General features: G+C 42.2%; 1 protein-coding gene across 4 annotated transcripts in view; it reads right to left on the bottom strand.

Annotated features, from left to right (window-relative positions):
* gria1a (glutamate receptor, ionotropic, AMPA 1a) overlaps nt 1-15,622 on the bottom strand; it is a 92,157-nt gene extending 76,535 nt beyond the window's left edge. For all 4 annotated transcript variants that reach the window (XR_005208169.1, XM_037780101.1, XM_037780103.1 and 1 more), the window contains exons 1-2: nt 15,487-15,622; nt 15,210-15,344 (exon numbers count right to left, since the gene is read on the bottom strand). Coding sequence is in view for 3 of the 4 variants with exons in the window: in XM_037780101.1 (XP_037636029.1) it covers nt 15,210-15,344; nt 15,487-15,574 (223 nt within the window). In the remaining variant the exon portion in view is untranslated. The remainder of the gene's footprint in view (nt 1-15,209; nt 15,345-15,486) is intronic.
* Nucleotides 15,623-18,761: the final 3,139 nt, after the last annotated feature.

Below are 18,761 nucleotides of genomic sequence, written 5' to 3'. Positions count from 1 at the left end.
CCATTTCCTTTACTCGACTGGTTAAGAGTCATATATTCGCAAGGTACGCTATACTATCATTTCCATACTTGGTTTAAAGTATCCTTTCGAAAGATGAGAGGGATGACAGGAGCAGGGAGGTGTCTGTCACATCAGGCGGTGATATACACCACCTACATAAGGGTGAAGGGTCGCTAAATCAACCATAGAGCACTTGAGGGGAGATAAACACATCTGACACTAGACACTGGAAGACGCACACAATCATCCTCCACTCAGCCACCCATGGCTAATAACTGTCAGATGATGTGTGTAATAAAAACAGAGAGCATGTTGTGGTCCCTCTCGTCCCATCCATCTTCTGGAGAGCTAATCAGCTACCTTAATGAGAGGCAGGGCAAAGGAAGTCGATATCCGATTCACACGCGGGCACCTACGCATGCATTCAGGACCTGCACATGCTCCCTGCTGCACCCCTCAACCCAAAAAATATGTCTCGCGTCTCGCACACAGCTTGTGAAGAATCCCTCAGGTGTTGGGTGGGGGTAACCCGATTCGCCAGATGGTTTGTTACACAGAACCATCTGAGAAGCCGTCATCGGATACTGTTTGGAAAAAGGGCAGGCTCTTTCAAAAAAATACTTAGCAGGTGATTGGATGAACCATCTGTCAATCAAACTCCTGCCGATGCCAGTCAGGAGAAGAGCGAAAACGTCGCCTTCAGTGCCGTTCTTTGCTCTTCTTTCAATGAAGATATACTCTCCAGTTCTGATATAACTGATGCTATTGCAGCATCTACACTGACCTCTTCAGGAGCTGCCATTGTTGTATAGAATGAACAGTCGCTCAGTGTCATCTCACACTATGGTCTCGCACACCTAAGCCACGACCGTAGCTGCCAGCAGCTCCTCACAGAACGCCGTGATCTGGTTGGTCGGACACAACCGCATTACTTGAAGCCTGACAAGATGGATTTCCGTGTGATATATGGTCACGTAATCTCGCGTGATCTAATGACATTGCGAGAATCACAAAATGCCTAAATTTATTGCGACTAATTGTGACTTTTTTTAGACCATTATTGAGATTGTGACTCAGTATGTGATTTTTTTTTTTTTTTTTTTAAAGATCCAAGTTGCAGTTTAAATTAATGTCTGTCCAAACTGCCATCAATTTTATCCAATTAGACATTTGTGTGATATTGTTATAATTAGCATATGAATTATTGGATTATGGCCACATGTTTTGTGATGTCACAGTGACCTTTGACCACCGAAATCTAATCAGTTCATCCAAGTCGACCTTCCTCCAGGCGTTCTGAGATATCACGTTCCACAGAATGGGATAAACGGATGGACAACATAATACCTCCGGCCAAGACTGTCGCCACTTCACCCAGAAACAGGGAAGCAAGACATGGGGACTTTAATCGGATCTCGAGGACTGAAAACAAACTGAAACCCACACTCTACATTAACTACCACTTGACAACTTTACTGCTAATTTTTCTTCTGCTCCGATCGGTAACACCAGTCTGCTCTCAGCGCATTCACGTCACACTCTCTCTCTCGCTCGACCACACACTCGCGACGTAATGAGCTGTTCCCCAAAGGAGCTACGCTACTCTTATAGCGATGTAATATGCAGACATGTGGATTGCATCTAAGCTTGTGCATGGCGTGGTATTTTACAAGTTGTTTTCTTCTACTCTCATTCCCAAATGTCGCGTGGAGCGTTAGGCGGTGTCGATTTGAATGCGATAAATCGTTCAGCCCTACACAGCGCAATACATCTCTTTCTATTCAGAGGATGGGGACCCAGGGGACCGAAACGCAGCACCGACATGGATCTGTATGAATATCTCCACACATGACTGAGTAGGAGGGTTTTACTGGAAGGACATTTTTCTCTGAGATCTCCTATAAACGACTTGAAATCTGCTCGGAAAATGATTCATTCCATGATAATGTGTCAATGTAGGCTACTACCTAAGAGATTATTTCATCCATGCATACTCTGTAATACCATGTCAAGAAATGCAAAACAGGTTTAAGGTTTTTTTTAGGACGGGGGTGGGCTTTGGCTCACTGCCTTCCTACCTCTCTAGAGCATCCATGTGCCCCATGGAGAGTTACGCCCCAGAGAGGTGCGCTTGCTATCCCCCGGTATAAACAGCTTTAGCTCCTCAAGCTTAAGGGAGATTTACTGCCTCTGCTAGAGCAATAAAATTGTGTTTATGTCACTGTTGTTACTGGTGGTGTGTGTGGAAAAAAAAAAATGAGGCACAATAATAGAGAAAAGGAAAGAAAAGACAGATGAGGAGGTGAAGTGAAGATGGAAAGAAAATAGAGAAAGATGGCAGACAGGACCACTTTAAACTCTTAAGCTTCCACCGCTGGGAATAGCAGTGATCAGAGCGGCTGACCAGCCAAATAGATCTTAGATTAATGGCGGGAAGCGTTGGATACTCATGAGAGATTACATTAGTCGAAATGGGGGTAATGGAAGGTTAATAAGGATGAGCCAAAAAGCAAGCGTGTCTTGAAAATGTAGGTGAGGGCAGACAGAAGGCAGATCAGGAGAGGAGAAGAAACAGAAGCATTAGTGTCTGAGAGAGGAGATGATAGGGAGACTGCTGCGAACACAGGGAACAGATGCCAGCCTAGCAGTGGGAAACACAGGGACCACACGGCGAAATCTAGATTTCTCCTATTTCCTCTAAGTAATAAAACAATGGCGCCGCGTCGCCTCATTAAATGGGTAATCGAGGGTGTGAGAGCACTCCCCTCAGCTCCGAGCACATCTCTCTCGCTTCCTGTGTCTCAGTCTCTAACCTCTTTCACGCTAGGCCATTGTCTCTTCCTCCTTGCTGTTTCTCGCCACGTTTCCAATCTGGTTTGCTGCAGAGCCCTGCCGCCCGCTGAATAAATGCTTACCTGGGCAGCGGGTCAGAAACCCAGCCCAGACCAACTCCTGTCAGGGGGTATGGAAACTCCAATTATCTCCTTAACAATCATCCCCTAGCAATTATCTCCCCATCTGTGTATCAGTGTCGACAGGTGCAGGGGGACAGTCCCGCTCACACACTTCCTCTGACAGACGAAGTGATGGAGGTAGATATGTTGGAGCAAGAAGAGGCAAACACACAACCGGCATGCTAATTCATTAGGAACTGCTTCAACAAATTCCTGCCGAGCCGCTGGGAAATGAAGTTTTCATAATAGACTTGAGCAGAATCTATGAATACAACCAGAAAAATGTTGTATTCATGTTCTTACAACAACTAACTAGAGCTGCAAGTAACAATTACTGTTATTGCTGATAATCTGCTGATTCTTTTGGCAACTAATCCGAAAAATCTATCCAATGTAATAGAATACTGAAAAATGATCATCAAAATTTCATCATAATTAAACGTCTTTAACTAAAAGCAGCTTTCTTTTGAGAAGCGAACATTTATCACTTTTGCTTGATGAATGAATAATTGATTATTGTTGTCAATTTATGTTCAGTCACTTGAGAAACTGTGTATAGATGCAATGACCAGACAGGAGTATCTTTTGGTTAACACAGTGAATTAAACATTTGACAAAGGTACTTCATCCTATTCATGTAAGAATTGACAGTTTGCTAAAACCCTCCCCCTGAGCAGCAAATGTCCAATCATAGCTTAACCAGGAACTGCAGGCCTGCCAATCTCTGGATTGCTTTTCAGGTTGAAATGGTGTGCAAGGGTGTTGTCTTTTTTTTTTTTAGCCTTTCCAAAACCAAAAACACAAGAGCAAAAGTGTACAAAATTAATTAAACAGTGTGTTTATCTGCTATAATATAAGTTGTACGGCTACCTAGCTTACTACCTAGTAATGCAACACATCATTATTTCCAAAGCCAAGTAGCATTACTAAGTTAGAGGATTTAAGTCTCTTATAGAGTTCTCCTTTCAAAACGAGTCAAAAGCTCTCATGGAGCTAACAATAATCGGGAAAATGTCATTTCAGGGGAAAAAAAATTGACGGTCACCAGCTAGAATTGAGCAGCCTGCTTTTGTCCACCTTTGTCTGAAGTCAAGGACCTTTTTCTTTCAAAAATGTCCTAGAATTGACCCTTTGTTTAGTCCCGCCCCTTCAACGCAGACTGGCCAATCATCGGCTAGCTCTGACCAGGATCCGACAACTATCCGGCTCTGCTCCATCGTTTCAGATTTTCTTCATTTTCAGGATGGTTTTGTGGATTTGGAGCTATAGTCATGGTTTAACGTTGTGCCTGTGGCACGTGTAATAGTGATACTCGTTACCCGGAGGGGTTAAAAAGAGATATACGTTTCTAAAACGTTACGTTTCGACGTAGAACCGGTGGAGCTAACATTAGGATTAGTACTGTCTCGATCGCCACGTGATGATGGTTCACTTATACACTGTGATCTGTAGGCTTTAGCTTCTATCTTTATCTTTTGAACCTGTTTTTGCTGCTGAGTCAGTTCAACATCTTAATATACTGTATCCTTCAAACACATACTGTAAACCCTTCTGTCTGCTTCTCTCCAAAATCATTTTTCCCTTTTTCCAAAAATTAGCAAGATATTTATGCAGTTCGTGACAGTGTGGGCTCCGTGGTAGCTCTGACAGCTTGACGGAGTAGCAACGGGGGGGCGGGGCTTAGGAAAGGGTAAATTTCAAGTAAATCTGCCAGTTATTATTGTAAACTATGTCCTGTGCAAGAACAAAAAAGCTTGACAGGCATAGCAACAGTAACTAAGTGGCTAACTTAGTGAACAGTCAATTATATGCAGCATAAACCCAATATCTTCTTGCATTAGTGCTGCTCACTGATTTGTAACATTAGCCTCAAAAGTCTAATAGACCCACAGATATTAAAGTCTGTTGTGATAGACACATTTATATTGTCTCATAATATACATTTTCTCATTCTCTAATCAATTGTTTTTTGTTTAGTTTGCTTCCACAACTTTCAGCAACTGTTACAGGTCTGGTGTCACGGCAAGGCAAGTCACTTATTACTGCAAGCATCACGCGCACAAACAGCAGTCTCGTGCTGTCATTGTAAGAGCAGTTACACTATGTCACAGTGTTTAATATGCTTGTAGGCTTTGTTCCTCATTAAAGTACACAGAAGCTCCTGAGATGTACTGCGTGACAAAAGAGGGTCTCGCTTCTGTCTTCGCCGCGAAAACATGACAGCTGCCACCATCCGCCGCTCGTCCCCTCCACCCCGCAGCACCGATTCCTGGTCCTCATCGGCGAACACATTGTTTTCTAATTGCCAGCCCCACACGTCTCGGCTCAGACCTCCACGTCCCAGCTGCCATTACCTTCAGAGACGACAGATTTGTTTTAAATACTTGGTGAGGCCAGTATGAATACAGAGAAGGATTCGGAGCAGGCTTAGAAAGACAAATGAGGGGAGCAAATAGAAAACGGAGCAGACGCAGTCGTCAGTGAAGTGTGCGTGTTTTTGTGGTGAATGAATAGTGGATGTGTGATGAGGACAAACGAATTCTCAAACCTCAGGGCACTGGATGGCCGTTGGGGTAACTTTTATGTGGTTCTTAGAAAACGATCATATGGTGGGTGAGGAGATTAAATGACAGGTTGCTTATTTTTCTCCTTCCTAACCATTTTCTCTCTTCCCCTCACCCCTTGGCCCATTCCTCTTCCTTTCTTTTTGCAAGGCGCACACAACACACAGAAACAATCTCTATCCCCCTTCTGCTCCCTCACTCTATCACTCGGCTGCTCGGGGAGCAGTTTTGGCTGATCTACATTGATTGCTATGGGCCATTCTCTATCCCTGGCGCTCCGGAGCAAAAAAATCCAAGCCTTCTCATTCATCAAACCAGCACCTGCCAGACTCTAGCCCAAGAGAACAACCATCAGTTTCTTTTCTTTTTTTTACTTTTTCTTCTACCCCCCATTCTCTTCGTTTTTCTCCTCGACAAATAACTGTCATGTCGCGGACAGTCAGGAGGGAGCGGTGATCTGCTATTCGTCCGCCTTTTTCAATAACGCATTGAACGCTGGGTAATCCCTCTGAACATGCATGCACTGTGGAAGTCAGTCACCACAGCTGTACCTCAATGACTGACACAGTAGCTACACAATAGAATACAACACCCCAGAGCCTCGGTGACACGAGCCAGCGTGTCTGAAATTACAGCTTAACCTCCAACCCCCCACCCTCTTCTTCTTAACACTCACACCCCAGCTGAGACTCTCCTTTCTGGGGTGTTGTTTGCCCCGATAGGGTGGGGAAAGATTGGAGCAAAAAGGGTGAATATGAGAAATACTTTTTTGGTTTCTCCTGGCAGAGAAGTATTTTTAAGCATTACAGTGCTTAACAGAGTCAGTTCAATTGTCTTTTTCTCTCCTGCTGAGTTATTATTACATATTTATGCTCATAACTCCGTGAAGTGATAGCATTGGATGTGCCGCACTGAATAATACATTAAAATGCATCTGCTCGAGCTCTGTCTCTTGTTAGCTATTGTGCGAGTGCAAGTGTGTGACCACAGAACTTCACAAAGCAGTCTCACATGCTCGCACACATTTCTGTTTAGCAGTCAGAGCGAAAAAGTATTCTGATGAGGGAAAAAAAGCCAGGTGAATGTTGCAGTAGACGGACTCAAACAATTTGATTAAAGCAGGAAAAAAATATCCCTCTTTGGTTGACGTGGTCATAACCCACCATTGAGGTGAATACACCTGGTGTATGGTATGTCAAAGTTGAATCAGGGAGTCAGTTTGGGGAATAGTGTTTACAATTTTCATTAATTTACTCTTTCAAATCTGTTTGGTTAACCTGGCTGGTCATGTTTTTTTGCTGTCGGACTTCTTTTTATGGATGACACAGCGTTCCCAGATTAAATTTGCAATTAACTTGATGAGTACAATGATATTATTACTGATAAGAACGATTGGCAAAACTACAAAAATAAATTGTAATAACCCGCAATTACCCTTTCATGTTGAGTCACCCTTGCACCAGTCTGTAAATATTCACTCTGCCTCTCAGTCATAGCCACTGAAGCCACTGCTAGTGATACATTTAAAAATGTATTTCAGAAACTCTGACTTGCAACTTGGCATGGTGCGCGAAAATAAAACATCCACACACTTACTTCCATTGCAAACACCAAGCTTTCTGTCCTGATGTTTCTTATTGAGTGATTTATTCTACCGGTGTCAATAACAAATAGAACGTTACCCTATCAGACTAAAACCTACAGTATTGCTTTGCTCATTTCCTGATGATCTACATCAGACCTGTGACATCACATCCTGTTTCGTTGGGATCTTAAAGCAAAACTTGCAGCCTTGCACCATCCAATTTCATAAATTATTTAATAAATACATCCAGCACCATAAAAATATTGCTATAACTATAACATTTATAGTAGGGCTGTCAATCGATTAAATATTTAATCATGATTAATTACATGATTGTCCATGATTAATCTTGATTAAGTGCAAATTAATCACACATTTTTTATTGGTTTAAAATGACAAATATGCTGCTTTAAGCAAATGTATGTATATATTTGTTACTGGAAATCAATTAACAATACAAAACAATGACAAATTGCCCGGAAACCCTCACAGGTACTGCATTTAGCATAAAGAAATATGCTCAAATCATAACATGGCAAACTCAAGCCCAACAGGCAACAGCAGCTGTCAGTGTGTCAGTGTGCTGACTTGACTATGACTTGCCCCAAACTGCATGTGATTATCATAAAGTGGGCATGTCTGTAAAGGGGAGACTCGTGGGTACCCATAGAACCCATTTTCATTCACATATCTTGAGGTCAGAGGTCAAGGGACCCCTTTGAAAATGGCCATGACAGTTTTTCCTCCCCAAAATTTAGTGTGAGTTTGGAGCGTTATTTAACCTCCTTGACAACAGGCTAGTATGACACGGTTGGAACCAATGGATTCTTTAGGTTTTCTAGTTTCATTTGATATCAGCTCGCTGAACCTGCTATTACCTAAAAATTGAAAGTTGCGTTAATGTGTTAAAGAAACTAGTGGCATTAAAACAAATTTACGTTAACGCATTATTAGCATGTTAACTTTGACAGCCTTAGTTTATACTCATTATTGACAGTGAATATCACTGGCACCACTGACATTATAGTCTTGATTTATGATAAACGTTCGACCACCCCTGTACTTGACCTCTACCTGTGAACTCTCTCTGTGACATAGACCTATAGTCATCACCCAACAGCAATTCATATCTGTCCTCTAGGCCTGCCTGAAGGGAAGGAAGCACCCCCTCCCCTCCTCCTCTCATCTGTGCAGTATTGATCGGCTGGGCAGGCCTCTGTGCGGTGCTCAGTTCATTGATCATGGCTGCCTCATAGATCCTCTTCCAGTCCTCTTTAACCGACCCACAGAGACTGGGGGAGATACTGCCGCCTATACATCCCAGTGACAACCCAAATCGTCTTTTCCATGAACACTAATTAGTCTTAATGAAAGGTTTATTATCAGGACGGCTGAACTGGACACAAAATCAAATGCGAGTTAGTGACTCGTGAAGCTAAATGTGCATCTAATTCAACAATTCCACAGTCTGAAATGTTACATTTTGTTGCTAGGTGCAATATCCCGCAGACCAAAAATAGCCAAAAGCTTAACCTAAATCTCACCACACACACACGGAGGATATCAAAGAGAAAAGTAGATAATATAGGCGTGAGCCTGCGGGGGATTTGACATGAAGCTAGCGATTCGGTGACGTCCTTATTACAAACCAAGTCAATGGCAGATTATGGTAATGTGATATCTAACTGAGGGGGAACAGTGACTAATATTCTCCATGTACACACACACAGAATCCCTGGCAGTTATTTTTAACCACTGGAAACATGTAAAATGAGCCGGTCCAGCAAGCGTTTTCGCTTAGAATGTGAAAACAAGGGCACGTGTAGAAAAAGAGCCATGATGCATAATAATAAAAGCTAAAAATACAGGTGTTCTACCACTCCATGATGGTTTGTGTATGTGAGCGGAAGAGAGAAGACACAGAAATGCAAATTAGCTCCAGTATCCTGTCTCACATTATGCCGACAGCGTTGCCACCGTCATTACTTCCCCAATGACTCCACAGGCGGGAAAGAAAATGAATCACTTCGCCATTAACATTCAATGTCTCCATTATGTTTTTTCCGTCTCTCTCCTCTTTGTTTTCTCTTTTTTCACCTTTGCCCTAGTCCACACAACCTCCCCCAACCTCCTGCCCCTGTTCTCCTGCTCTTTAGGCAGGTGCCAGCAAGTGTGTGTGTGTGTGTGTGTGTTTGTATGTGTGAGTGGTGGGAGGGCTTGCTTCTGGAGGAAGTGGCAAGTCATAAGAGCCAGCTGATGAGTATCACCCTCATCCGGAGCTCCATTCATCTCCGTGCACAAGGGCCCATTCACCCGCTGCTTTTCACACTCGCGGACCCCAAGAGCCCCCGGGCACGTTCCCACACTCACATGCGCTTACAGAGGTGAACTGTCACTCAACTCAAGACATCCTACACAGATGCCAGCATGGGCACCCAGATGCAAATGCATACATATACATACACATGTACATACGCACTCCTACACACAGGCATACTAAATAGAAAGCCAGGAATAGGCTGCTTTTCTCATCTGACTCATTATAAGCAGGCCCCGGAGCCCTGCTTTTCTTTTTTTTTTCTCCCCGTAACAAACACGTCTCCACAGCCTCCACATCCCAAATCTCTTTCAGAACGAGTGACACACAGCAGGAAGAGGTGTCACTTTCATTTTTGCCGTCTCCCTCCACTGTGAATCTTTCTGACACGCTTGTTCCACGGCCCACCATCATACCCATGGACCGCAGTGATACGCGTGACACATTGAAGAAAAGATGTCATATTTGATGGCATCGCGCGGAAGACTGAGAGGGGTGACTGGATGGAGGGAGAAATGTGTGGATATCCTGTAGTGCTGCTGACAGCGCCTGGATCTAGTTAAGCTCTTGTAAAACCTGAATATTGGCGGTGAGCCTTGATCAAATAATCAGTTTCAAGTAGTTCCCTGAGATATTTCAGACCAGGATATTTGATCTCTAAGGGTATTTAATTCAAGTATTTATTTTGCAAAAGATATGCTTTTTTACACTTTAACTAATATTTAAATGGATTAACTGAATAAAAAGACAGTAGAAAAAAGACACAACAGAAGGTACGCCATGCTGCATTTTAGCCATTTGAGTCCAAATCGCCATATTGTTCTTTAAAGGCAGACTGAGTAGGATTTTCCTAAAAAAACAATGTATAGACTCATACAAACAAAAAAATCCCTCTCAATCATCACTTATGCCACACTAGAAGTGTGCGACGGTGTCTGTATCTGCAGAGACCCAGCAGCCCTCTGCCTGGATTTTCTCATTCTGCTGTGTTCAGGCCGTTTCTGGGCGTCAACCTCTATAAAAACAACTAGGTGCCAGATTGTAAGCGCGCATTCCAAGAGGAAGCTACGGAAATGACGGAGACAGCACCGGAAAAACAGATATAGTGAGGCGTAACGCCAAGCGGACATTCGACATCGTTCCAAAACGAGCGCGAGCATGATTCACCACACCCCTATCACGTGGCACTTTTCCGGAAGAAAACAAACATCAGTCGGGATTAGCGTGCGACTACCAGTGGTTAATTCAACATGGATAATTAATTACAGGCATAGCTGACCTTGTTGTCTATGCTAGCAACTGTTGTGTTAAATCCTGCATTTTATAATGCTACTACTGCCTGCATGCGCAGGAGGCAAGCTATTATTCGAGCAATTTGCGAGCGGTGTTATCAGTCCTACGGGCTCGGTTTGTGGGTTTGTTCTGCACAACTATTGTGAAGTTCACAAAGATGTAATTCTAAAACGGTGCAAAAACGCTCGCATGTACGGACGTCGTTCTTGTTTTAAAATGAAAATCTATTAGTGTGGATGTAGCCTAAGACATTATTGTACCCCCTCATCCCTCTCCACTGCTAAAGGCGCCATGTTTTTTCCACTAGCAACATCCCTGGAAATGTTCAGCTGCAGTCTGACCCTCATATTCACATCACATTCCCTTCTGAGCACAGGACCATCTCATTAATGAGGGCATCTTGGGTGTGTTTACATTTCATTACACAGCTCTGCCTGGCTCCCTGGACCTAAATGGCTGGGGGGGGGGGATTGTTCAGGTTTCCAAATATTTTCTGCAGCTCTTACTGTGGTTTTTAAATGTCCCTCTTGCTGTGGTTTTTAAATGTCCCTCTTGCTGTGGTTTTTAAATGCATCTCTGCAAAAATATACACACAATATGAAGCCAACTGTGTACAGAATGAACTTCATAAAGTCTGTTTTTATGAACAGGTAGGAGAATTATATACTAAATCATGTGTATTGTGTGTAAAGTGTAGGGATATCGTCCCTATACTCTGCCAGAGGACAGCTAATTTCCTTTTTTGTGATAGTGTTAAACATTCGGCAGCAGCCAGCACTGAATGTCAATAAATCTGCGCGAGTGCTGTTGTACATAATGCTTTATTTCCAATAATAACTAAATCTCATAAAAAAGCTCTTAGATTCCCTGATGCGAATGTTCACTAGCCTCCGTCAGTCTAAATAATCACCTTTCAGTGTCTACCAATCAGGTTGGAGCAATTCCGTGACTCTTAGTTGTTGCTTTTTGTACGTGCAGTTTGTAAGTGCCAAACCTTTCTTTTACTAACTATATGTTTTATTATCTGTTTTTGGAAGGCTAACAATGTTTAGTATGCTGTCACACCAGTAGTAGTATAGTTTGTGATCTGTTGTGTAGTTTAACAAATACTGCATTTATTCCATTCTAATATTTCACATTTTCCAAATGCTGTTAATGAGAGTAATTGCTGTCATATATTTAAATATAAAAATTTTGAGTTGTCAATTAATTTGCTGCTGATAATGTTTATGTAGTCATTTTGTAGATATGTAGATTTACTTATTATTAGGGTTTATTTACTTTAGACTGAATATTCTTGGTTTATAGCTTTGCTTAGCTGTTCTTTTGGTGGTGGTGGTGTGGTGACAGTATTCAATACAAATCATGTTGGCTATTCAATATACTAAACCAGATAATGTAAAGGTTATAGAGCTCCTCCGTCTTTCTTTGGATTGGTCCTTTAAGTCACATATTGGGGATTATCACAGTGAAGATGTTTCCTAGTAATCAGAATAATCAAGATGAGCCTGCAGAGGAGCCTACAGTCTGTCCAAGACCCAATATCTGTAGATATCCCAGTTATTTAGCAAACTATGGCCTTATTGAGAGGTAATGCAGTTCGTCACCCACCAGGTCACACACTCTACATTGTGAAGCTAGTGAATCAGATGATGAGGACCCTTCAGTTTCCAGTGCACCCATCAGTGGTGGATCAGCGGGATCCCATCCAGGACGTTCAAAGAGAAAATGTTTTTATGCCTTGAGAATCATCGCCATGCCATCGGACAGCTGACCAGCGACAGGGATGACTTGTATAGGAGCAACGATGACATGAGGAGAGAGATTATGGAAGCAAGGCTGATGATCAGCTGAGGGTTTCAAAACCGACAGAGCAGGAATTAAACCCAACACAGGTTTCAGTCCTGAAGCCACTGCAGAGGGCTAGGATGAGGGTCCCATTTGGGACCACCAGCAGAACCATGAATCCACACTCAGCTCGCATTGGCATTGTCCAACGGACATGTTATCTTACCATGCAGAGTATCAACAAGAACAAGACTTTAGCTAGCTAATATGACCCCTTAGGGTATATTGTCCCCTTTACCAACCAGGCTAAGATCTTGATCCAACATCTGTGGGACAAGAAAAGAGAGTGGGACTATCCATATCCAAGGCTCTTCCTCCTACATGCACGGCAGACCCAGCGAGCAGGGTCACCTGACCCCGAGAATACATCACTGCCACGATGCTATTTGAGCCCAAACACGACATGACACGTCAGAGAACAAGAGAGACATTTGTGTCTTTTGCATTGCATCAGAGAGTGCTCAGTTGCTTTTCCAGTCACAGAGAGCCCTGATGGACGGATTGAGGTCGCATTCCTTGCAGGAAGGCCTAGGGTGGCACCCAAAAAAAGCAGCAGTCAATTCCGCGGCTAGAACGGTGTGACGTTATAACTGGCGCCCGGTTGGCTCAGGTGCTGAAGACAGAGCTTAACGAGTTGTTTGTTGACACCCGGTTGGCCGAGATCCAGGAGCTGACGAATCACGAGGACTGGCATTACATGGAGGCAAAAGAACAACCCTGCGGACGACATCACTCACGGCAAGAGACGAGCTGTCAATTCCATGTAGGTGGTCACACAGGTCCAAGTTTCTCTGGCAGTCACCTGAGGAGTGGCCAGCAATGCCTATAATACCCATAATGCCCAACTCAAGCAACCTACCTTCTATGGTGTCCACCAGCATGCTGTTCCTCGCAGTTTAGTATAGTAGTTTAAATAAGAACTTATATAGCGATCTGTTAGAGCATGTGTAGATTACCAAATGCTGCATTTATTCCATTTTAATATTCCATATTGTCCATTAATTTGCTACTGATAATGTTTATTTAGTATGTAGTTATAGGGATTTGCTCACAATTAAGGCTGAAAACTCAAAAAAATAGCTTTGCTTATCTGTTCTTTGATATATAACCCTAAACTAACCAACCAGTGCACAAGTGGAGTGTGTTGAGACTGGTGTGTTGACAGTATTGACAATACTAGAAAACTATTCTCGTCCATGATCAGACATCTGTGACTATTCAACATACCGAACCAGAAAATGTAAAAGGTTATAGAGTCCGTTCCTGAGACTTCCCTTCACTCTGAGTCAGAACGTCATCACGCTCTTATTTTGTGTCTTTATAAAAAACTGCATCATGTTTTTTTTCCACTCCTTTGTTTATTCTCTGAGCTATACGACTGATATCTGCGACTGCCATCCAAGCCAGCGGAAATGGAATAAAGACCTTTTTTATTTCTAAAATTCCAGACACGTTTCAAAGTGGAAATGCTAAAATCAGTGTCTGAAAGAAGTAATCAAATGTCTGTCACCGAGGCACACACCTGGCACAGTCAGGAAGGCGCAGTTGTCAAAAGGGTACCTCTCCTGGAAGCGTGCAACTTCGCTCAACAGCGAGTGTGAATGAGCCACAGGCAAATTCAGAGGAGTCGATGATGGAATGAGGAAAAAAGCATGGCTGAAAAGCCTCAAGGGCGACGAAATCTTGTCAGAATACAAAGGAGGGATAAGTGCAGGGTTAACAAAGAGGAAACAATTTAGACTGCCATCTCTTTTGTCAAGCTAAGACATGGAGTTTTTGTTTGGCTGGCATAATGGTACACATTATCACCTAAAGGAGAATGGTGCTGCTCTGACCAAGGACTCAGAGTAATGATTTTTTTTTTTTAACTTCCTTGTGGACAGCGTGTTATTATCTTTATCTAAAATTCAACACTTATTCCTCACTTAAACTAATTAAATATACTCCCAGCTCTCTCTGTTACAAAATTAATAGCAATCAAAAACACAGGCAGGTAATCCTTAAGTCCTAAAAGTTCAAATAACCATTGTGCGTACAGTGTGTGCATGTCTTTGTTAAGATTTTTAGAGGGAGGGTATAATAGTGTGTGTTCTGCCAGAAAAAAACATAATCAGATTGTGATTTGTGGCTAATTAGAAATGCACTTATAGAGTCGTTTTTTCCTCTTTTGTTCACATCGCCTGATCTATGCGCTCTGGCTCTTTGTTTTCTAAAGAAGGAAATGCGCACAACAGGGATCAGTGTTTTTTTCCAAATGCATATAGCTGTAAAAACCTGATGCTATATATATATATATATATATATATATGACTGTAGGATCTCTAATGCTGCTGCTGCTGCTGCTGCAGAGGTTGGTTTTTTAAATCCCCATCGTGGCTTCTCCAGAGCGCAAAATCACACTGCAATCATGCAGAAAAGAAGTCCTTCTCAGTCCCACGCAACAGTTACTATAATATAACCTACGAGTCTTTATTATAGGCCCTATAATAATGTATGCGATTATAACATGCGCAGGTTTTTTTATACCCGTGGAGTTCCAAGCGCTCTTTTAGGAAGTGGGTGAACAGGTTGATGATGGAAAAAAACAGGCATAATGTGGAGCACAATAGTCTGATCTGCATCACAGTGAGATAATGGGCTATACTTACAGGCATATGTCATGGAGAAGCTATTCCCCACCTTGACCTGATCCACCTGCGGCACCAGTTTGGGGATGTCCTGGTGGTGAGAGAGGGCGAAGCGAAAAACCTCATATTCGTGCGATTCTGTGGGGAACAATCCTCCTGTTGAGCAGCAGAAAGAAGAAGAAGAAGAAGAAGAAGAAGAAGCAGGAGTTAATAATGTCGGACACACAGTTGAAAAAACACACATCAAAAAAAAAAAAAGACATGTTTTCAGACAAAAGGGTCTTCTTCTTCTTCTCACCTATATTAATGTTACTTGGGAAACTTGAGCTGGATCCCAAGCACATCCCCAGTAAACTGGTGTAGAGGATGGTGAAGCTTCGCTGCATATTTCCGTTTGCATTGGCGAAGGGGAAAAAGAGCCGAAATATCCAAGCATAGGGTTGGTGTTTGTCCGTGTGTGTGTGTGTGAAGTTAAATCCTCCTGTTTCTATGTGATCGGCTCTCCGTTAGAGCAGCAGCAGCAGCAGCACACCGACATGGATTCAACACCGAGACGGTGATCGCAAATGGCGAGAGAGAGAGAGAGAGAGGATGATGATGATGATGGGGGGGCACCTTTTTCTCTCTCCTCTCCTTCCTCTGCTTCCTTCCTTCCTTCCTTCTCTCTCTCTGCTGATGCTCTCTCGTCCTCGGCTGCTGCTGTTGTATGAGAAGGAGAATGACTTCAGCAGGAGATGCACTGCAAAAAATATGGAAAAAGATGATGATTTCAATGTATTTTTTGTTAAAAACAGAGGATTTTTTCCCCCCACAATGCGCAGAGATGATTTCACTTGTTTCTTGTTTTACGCGTCAATGCAACAGATCGCTCATAAAGGAAATGACATATCGACAAAATGACAAACATCCTCAATTTTGCACAGAAAACATTATGTCACCTTAATGAAGGATGTATTCACCTCTAAAAACACAACAAAATAACACTTTCACATTCAATATGTCACTAATTGACTTGCGGGGGTTGATATTTTTTGCAGTGTGCACCCTCAGAGCGCACCCACAGGTCCCTCTGGAGAGACGCACACAGGATTTCATGGATATCCATTCACTTTCCTGCACTGCAAAACTAGTCACCTTTCTATCTATATTCTAATGCGCTTTTATTTTCTAGTGAATTATTTTTTTGCATTTTTCAAATAATTCAAAAGAAAAAAGGTGTTCAATTTTTGCCTGTATCCTGCATTTTGAATCTGTTCTAACAGTGACACAATTACCCAGAAGTGATTTCAAGGATACAATGTAGGTAAATATAGGTTTTGTACTATCTTGCATAGTGGAAATATTATAAATAAATATTGAAACAATTAAAACCACCCCCCTGTAGCTAAAACAAGTGGTACAACTATGGGTATAGAGCAGCGGTGCAAAGTTGTTGTAATCCAGATGTAAATTCCCAAATTTCATTACATGATCTTAAACAAATCAATTTTTTAAAAAAGTTTCCAGATGTTTTCAAGGTCAAGAAAGAATTTTTGAACCTCCCTTTTCAAGCCAACATGGATGGGAGATTCTTAATGTTCAGTTGGGAGAAAATGGACAATTTTATTCACAGACAATTCCACGATAACTGGGCAAAATCCATCTGCTGATCAAGATCATGTGACATGACTGAAAGCTCCAGAAGAGCTACTAAAATGGACCCTCTGGTGGGTTGTGTCTAGAAATTAGCCCACAAATTGCGAAATCTGATCTGATCTGCAAAAACTTGCAAAAACTCTCGCCAGACGACCTATCCTAACCTTAACTATTCAAGATCAATGCCTAACTGTAAAGAGACTGTTTGTAACTTCTTACACGTATAAATCAATCCGTGTCGGTGTCCCATGCGTGCTCGTGTGTGGCTACGCTGTTCAGACACGACTGCAACACAAACAACACAGAAGCACCAAAACCGCAAAGTTATATCTCGTGAAGCCCGTCTTGCAAAACAGTGTTGGCCGCGGTCGGAGGACGTAACATTACTGCCAAGCAGGTGAAATATAGAGTGATATTGTGGTTTTAGCTGACGTGTGTCGCCTCACTGTTTTGAGCGATGCTCGTTCATGTCTGTGTAGAGCGAACACAAGCACGAGCGCGATCAACAGGACGCTGACTTTCGTTGACTTAATGGCCACAGGTGTCGCTGTTAACAAGCAATTTCTGATTCTTACAAGTAGTCCCTTTAACTATTACAGATCAATGCCTAACCTTAACAATCTCGCAAGAGTTTCCCCAGTTTGCTGGCGCCCTTCTAGCCACAACCCCTCAGGTGAGACTGTTTTTTCAACTGCTGTTTCCAAAATCAAAAGTAACCTTTGAACATCAATTTTTTTATCTCCCATTGCAAAGAGAACAAAGTCTAATCTTTGTTGCATTGGAAAACATTTGATGCAAATTCTCTGCATAATTTTCAACAGGACGGCTTTAATTTAGCATTTCTAGCATCAAGGGAGGCTTATGTACAATTATTTACATCCAAATACTTAAAGCTATGGTGATTGACAGGTTACTGTACACCATTTTAATGTATATCTATTTATTTATGTTTTTATGAGATCAGAAAGACCAAATATGATTTTCCTGTTTTTAAAATCTGCTCTTGGTTCTAAGACCTAGCATGAGGAAGCTTAGATGAGTCATTCTTGCCTTTGCTTGGTCGGTAATATGATTAGAAAATAAAAACAATAGATGGTTGGAAGCATCTCCACCATGGGATTACTGCACTTTGATATCACCGGGAGCTAAAGGCACATGGCCATTTTGCATTGCAAGTAAAAAAAAAAAATCAGAAGTTTTAGAATGGGGATGTAATGGGCTTAATATTGCCAGGATTTATATTTTTAAACTGGCAGGTTTGATATAAAAATTTAGAATTCTGAATGTGAAAGAGGACGTTTTGCTTTTGCTTTGCACGCTCCCCCTCCCTCTCACACAGCACAGGACTGGCGAGCAGCTGATAAGGAGGGTTATGATTTAAACCATGTATTTACAGACAGCTACAGCCAATTATTTCCCAAAGAAAAGGTACAAGCCCCCGTGCTTTTGTACACACTGAAAAATTAATCAACGCTGCCGATATTCACATGAGATTGATAGCAAGCCACACTATGGTGCGATGCCCCCGTGCTTGTTTAGAAAATGAAGTGGTAAATCCTGCCTTTGACACAATTAGGATTATAGGGATGAGCTCACTTATCAGACCAAGACAGGGTTCTTTCTTTAGTTAAAATCACTTTCCCCACTTATTGTTTCCACAACACAACGGCAGCCATTAACACATTTCTCCCTGAAAATGAAATTTAGAAGATAAGAAGCTTATGGTGAATTTCCAGTGTTTCCAATCGAGCAGAAACATTTTTGATAAAAAACTATATGACTCTAACCGCCGGCGCTTTACACACTTGAGCAGTGGAAATGCAGGAAGTTGGCTGAAAGGTTATCTAATCTATGAATGATGGATGTGCTATAAATACAGGCAAAATGGTCAATTTTCTTCGCCTTTGTTCAAAATAATGAGGGGTTGGCTCTAACATA

Source organism: Sebastes umbrosus, chromosome 9 (genome assembly GCF_015220745.1).
Source record: "Sebastes umbrosus isolate fSebUmb1 chromosome 9, fSebUmb1.pri, whole genome shotgun sequence".
Classification (NCBI taxonomy): domain Eukaryota; kingdom Metazoa; phylum Chordata; class Actinopteri; order Perciformes; family Sebastidae; genus Sebastes; species Sebastes umbrosus.
Note: the sequence above shows the minus strand (reverse complement) of the source record. Positions and strands in the feature narration are given on the sequence as shown.